We start from the raw sequence: 6,261 nt of genomic DNA, 5'->3' as shown, positions 1-6,261 counted from the left end.
TTAATCTTATTAGCTAAGTAGAAAAAAGAAAAATATAATTAAGTAATTACAAAAAATCAAAAAAAAACATAAAGATAAAAGTCAAAATTAAGAAATTATTTTAAAAATGTAAAAATATATCATATTTTTTAAATTTACTATAAAATATTTATATTTTCTTTAATATCCTTCTGGTTTTAGAAAAGCGCTGAAATTCATATAGTACTGTTTAATTTATACATTTTTTTATATTTAACTTTTATATCTTTTATTTTATAAAAATATTAATAAATAATAATGTAGATATTAAAGTAAAAAAAAATATAAGAATATTTTTTATTTAATTGTTTACATTTTTTTTAAATGCGAATATAAATTACAAGTTAATATAAAAAACTATGTATTCAGAATAATTTCATTATTATCATGTTTTAGGCATTTTAATTAGTTCAATTATTTTTTTAATTTATAATTATAAAAGTTATACAATCCCAAAATATACTTGAATATCATAAATATCTATAAATATGTATAAAGTTTTTTTATTTAAGTTACACTATTTGTTGTATAAAAAAATTGAATTCTTTATGAAGGGACAGTACATTTAAATATGATTTTTTCTTAGTGAGAAGATATATATTATTAAAAAAAAATATATTGATATATAACAAATGAAGGGTTACAAACTTACTATAAATGAAAACGTTTATTATGAGATTATCTATTAAATCATAATGACCTAGAAGTATTTCATTATGTATATAACATATGGTTTTTTTATAATATATTAAATTATATGAATTATATATATGTTTTCACTACGCTTTCATGTGTTTTAACGTATATCTGTTTTTTTTTATTAAATTTTTTTTTATATTAATTAAATCCTTAAACGATTAATTGATAGGAATTTTTTGAAGGATACAAATAAGCATCATTCTAAATATGGAAATAACCATATAAATAGAAATAATGAAATAACATAGAATTATAAAAATATAAGTAATTATGATGTATAAATTAAAAAAAAGTATTTCAAAATTAATGTTTTTGCTTTTTTTTTTTCCTACAAGTTTAATATTTTTGGAATACATTAATATAATTTTAATTTTTACATATATATATATATATACCTTGTTACTTGTATTTAATCAAATACTAATATAACATTCATATTGATAATCTTAAATAAAAAATAGTATATATAATTGAAATATATTTTATGCATTTTTATTTCAATCTTCATATTTCATGTTCGCTTTTCTTTCTTTTATTAAGTATTTTTTTAAATTATTTTTTTCATTGTTCCCTTAGTGAATAATAAAATTTATGAAATAAGTATCATATAAATTACATGCTTACGCAAAAATATTATCCTTATATATTCAGAATGTATATTATAAATTTTAAAAATGTATTTTTTTATAATTCAGTAGTATTTGTCTGCAGTATTCTCCTTTTCCATATAATTTGCATTTGTATTATCTTCTATTATCCAATTTTCTAACTCTTTCCTAAATCTATCGTCTGTTGTATAATCAGGATTTTCCATATTTCCCAAAAAATTTCGGTTAAAGTCACTTATGTTTTCTATAAATTCTTTTTTACTATCTGAATTTTCTTTTTCCTTAAATTCAATTATGTAATTATCAAAATGTGATTCATTTTCTTCAATGTCCTGCTCTTTTTTGCATTCTTCTAATACTGATATAAGAACGAGGATACACAGTTTTGTTAATAATTTTTTTTTTATATATTTATATAATTCTTGGCAGTCTTCTTTGTTTGATAATTCTCCTATATTAATTAATGGCAAAGAATATTCAATTTTTTCATTATCATAATCATCTGGTATAATCTGGAGTTCAGCAGTTAAATAGTTAAATAAGTCCTGTTCAATATATTGCTTAATAATTATACACTTCTCCAATATCCACTGTCTCCATATATCTTTTTCTCTTTGTGAAAATGGAATATTTTGAATTTCATCAGGATCATTTTTTAATTCTTCTCTTTTTTTTAAGTTAGCTAGTTCTCCTTTCCAATCAATTTTTAAATTATTAAACCAATGTTCTTTTTTCAATTTGTCAGCAAGATTTTGATGTTTTTCTATCCATTTATTCCATAATATTTTTTGTTTTTCTTTTTGATTAATACTTTTTGTATTTCCAATTATTAGTTCGTCATTAGTTAAAAAAGGGTATGTATTGTGTTCGCCTTTTGTTAACAATACTAAGCATATTTCTAAAAATTCTCCTTTTGTATACTCCCATTCTTCATTTCTGTATTCTTCGAGTATTTGCATATGTACTTCTATGATAGTTTTGTATCTATGTTTGTTTTGCTTTGATGCGTTTATATTATTATTCTTGTTATGTTCAAGTATTTTTATTTTTTTTGTTATCTCTTCATCATCATATAATGAATATTCCATATTATCATGTTTTACAAATTTGTGTTTTGTGCAAGAATGTGAAGGTGTTAGTATTTTTAGAAATTTCACTTGTCTTCTTTTTATCTTTTTTTTTTTTTTAAATATCCCTATTAAATAGTACTGAAATATAAAAAAAAAGAAAATTTATAAAACAAATAATTACAATAACAAAATATTTATCATATTTTTATAAGACAAGTTTTATTTTACTTTAATAAAAAGGGAAAATACAATAACTATGAAGATTATAAAAATAGATGAGTATGCTTTAAGTGAATTAACTGTTGGACCTGTGTAGTTATATATATGTATATATATATATATATATTAGTTAGTTTTTTTATATCAAAAATATGTAAGTAGAATTCGTGATTCCTGGAATTTTACAAATTTCAGTAGAATTGGCAGAACCTGGCCTATGAATTAATGATTGAGCACTTGGAGCATTAGTTTCAATAGCAGGGGATACTCCTGATCCTTCAGAATTTGAATTTGCTAAAGTATCGGATCCTGGTGATACTGTATTTTCAATATTATCCTGTGTATATCCTTCTAATTTTACATTTGGTTTAATTTGCATAGCTGGAATACTTGTACTTTTATCTTGAGAACTTGATGTTTCAGTTAACGACTGAGCATCAGATTGACTTTTCTGTTCCTTTGGAAATTGTTCTTCAGTTTCAGCTTTCTGTACATCTAGAATTTCCATACGTGGTGGAGTTTCAGAGCTTATTTCCATTGAAACTTCAGATTTTAGTTGAAGTTTATCTTTTTCTTGATCTGATTCTTGTGAACTATCACTTTTTTTTTCAGGTAAAGTTCTACAAGACGGAATTTTATTGATGGGTAAGCAATGAGAAGTTTTTGTAAAAGTTTCCTTTTGGAACACGTCGCAGAATATTTCTTGACTTTGTCTTCTTTTTCCTTTATTTGGTTTTTTTCTGTAGCAATGTCGAAAGCGATTTGTAATTGTCTCAAAATAAATCTTCATCGCGTCAATCCAATCGTTGTATTCATTGCATATCTTTAAATACTCTTCATCACATGTTTTTGAGATTCCTCTTTCTAATCGTTTTATTTTATTCATATATGTACTTCTTTTTTCACAAAAATCTTCTTCTTCATATTTTAATTCTAAAAGTTGCATATCACTTTCATCCATAACAACAGGACATTTCCCATGTATATCAACATTTTCATAGTGAGATTTTACCCAATTTTTTATTGCCCCTTCCCATGTATCTTTAGAAGACCTATAATATGATGGGGGAGACTTGTTTTCAATTAGATATTTACTCAAATCTCTACATACTTTCCTAAATGTTTGTTTGTTACTCTTATTACTTAAGGTAGCAGACTTAGAGGTTATATATTGTCTAATTTTTTTAAAATTTGGATCGACAACGTACATCAGAAATCCAGAACTTCGAACATTCAAATTCTAGATTCAAAAGAATTATTTAAGAATTATTTTTTACCTTATTTATATTATCAGTTGTTCTAGAATAAATAAATAATTCATACACATCAAAAAATAAGCAATTATTACCGAAGAAAAACAATTATCCATGGTGGATTTACGTTAATATTTTAGTTTATTGTAAATAACAGTCTGAAGGAAAAATATGAATTTATATATTTAATTATCAATATTGTAATTTTAAGTTTATACATGGTAATAAAAATAAATATAAAATCATCATTTACATAAGAATTTATATATATACTATAATATAATTTAATAGATCAGTATTTATTTTATGTGCTGCTTATCTGGTTTTACGTTAAGTAAATATACAACAACTGGAGATATATCCTAATCATTTTTTAATATTAATTCACAATTATGTATATATTATTATATAAAATAATTTTCGCTATATAAAGAAAAAGCCAAAATATTATCCGCAAAACAATACATATAAATTATATCAACATGTAATATAAAATTTATTCGGTAAAAATAACTTTAATCTATATATTGGCATTTTCTATTTTTTCTTAGTAGAAACACATGTATATATAGATGTTATTACCTATAATAATATATATAATTCCTTTTATTCTTACGTTTTTCATAGAATAAATTATCTATAAGCCAAAACATTATTAGTAATGATAATTTGTTTTTATTTTTGTTTTTTTTGTATTATCTTTTTTATTTATTATTGATATAGGTTGTTCTAGTGTTATACAATTTTTTTAAATATCTTTTATATTTACTATAATGTATAAAAGAACGAGAACTAATATTATATAAATTATACTAAAGTGTTGCTATACTTGTGGAATGTTCTTATTAAAATGTACGCGTGACAGTTAACATTTTATTTATATCTATTACCTAACATTCCTTATTTACAGTATATATTATTTCATTGAATAATTTTAATATAGTATAATTTATTTTACATATATTTTCTCTTGTACATACCTGTTACAACTTTTATATATGAATCCTTTGATTTGAAAAAACAATATATTAAAAGTATATTTAGTTTTAATAATGAAATAAAATTTGGATACATATTAAAAATATATAAAAAAATATTAAGAAATAATTATACTAAAATTATTTATGCAATATAGTTGAAAAAAATATAAAATAAATTATAATACTCAAATAAGGAATCATAAAATAATAACTTGACGCAAAAGAAATAATATATTACGTTAGACAAAACAAAATATATTGAACCTTTGTAATTTTTTTTATTCATTAATTGATAGTTATATTCTTATAAGTAAATTAAAAATATATTATATATTTTTTTGTTCGTTTATACTTTTAATTAAAGAAAATAACATTTTTATAATAATAAATATTTATTTAGCCTACATAAAGAAAAAGATTATGTATAGTTTATAATACTTTTTAAGTTGTGAATAATTAATTGAAAACGCAGAACAATTTAAATTCACAAACAACAGAATAGGTTATTATAGTATAAATTATATAAATTATTTACTATTTTAATATTACATTTGAAACATGTACATATGAAATATTGAATAGTGAGCAAATTAAAAAAGAATGTAATAACAAATGCTTGTAATTAATTATTTCACGTATAAAATTACGTTATTATTGTTAAGCAAAATAAATATGGTTTTCTAAAAAGTTTTATCTTAATTTTCTTTTATGCTTTAATTTATTTATATTAAAATTATTTGTTCGTTTTTCTATTCCTTTTATTTTAAGCTCTTACAATTTATTTAATTTTTTTTTTTTAAATATATTAATAACAATAAATATCGGATTATAAATAAAAATAAGTTATCATATTTTAAAGTATTATTTATATATATTTCTGTATTTGAATATATTATATAAATTTATGTAAATATAATATATATAGTGAACATATCATTGTGGATTAATATATGGCAACAAATAACAATATACTACGATATTATCAAACATTTGAAAGAATATTAAAAAAGCTACGTAATTTTATTTATAAAATATTTATAAAAAAAAAGATATTTTTTTTTCTTTTTTATTATATTTTTTAATATATGATAAGAGGTTTTGTACAATACTGAAATTTATGCATTAGGTTTATTTATCAATAATACAAAATTAATAAAAATTCATATGAAATAATGAAATTTCCTTAATTTTATTGAGAATATGTCATAAATCATTTTGCTTAAAAAATAATATTTAATACAAAAATAGATATATTTTTATGTAAAGCATTAACATAATATAAGTTAATACAGATGCTAAAAGCATAAGAAGTATTACAGCCTGAAATAGTAAAAATATGTAAAAGTAAATGAAATTTGGATAGTGCAGTTATTTAAATAACAAATTATAATTGTTTCTTATTCATTATGTACAA

The 6,261-nt window shown here is 20.5% G+C and overlaps 1 protein-coding gene across 1 annotated transcript; it reads right to left on the bottom strand.

Annotated features, from left to right (window-relative positions):
- Positions 1–1,408: 1,408 nt before the first annotated feature.
- On the bottom strand, positions 1,409–3,983 carry MKS88_000828 (uncharacterized protein; the record flags this gene model as incomplete). Its single annotated transcript, XM_067219466.1, has 3 exons — positions 1,409–2,520; positions 2,825–3,854; positions 3,963–3,983. 3 exons carry the CDS (start codon positions 3,981–3,983, stop codon positions 1,409–1,411), a joined length of 2,163 nt encoding a protein of 720 aa, XP_067075196.1.
- Between the last annotated feature and the right edge of the window lie 2,278 nt (positions 3,984–6,261).

The sequence above is a fragment of the Plasmodium brasilianum genome, chromosome 3, assembly GCF_023973825.1.
Source record: "Plasmodium brasilianum strain Bolivian I chromosome 3, whole genome shotgun sequence".
NCBI classification, from domain to species: Eukaryota; Apicomplexa; class Aconoidasida; order Haemosporida; family Plasmodiidae; genus Plasmodium; species Plasmodium brasilianum.
Note: the sequence above shows the minus strand (reverse complement) of the source record. Positions and strands in the feature narration are given on the sequence as shown.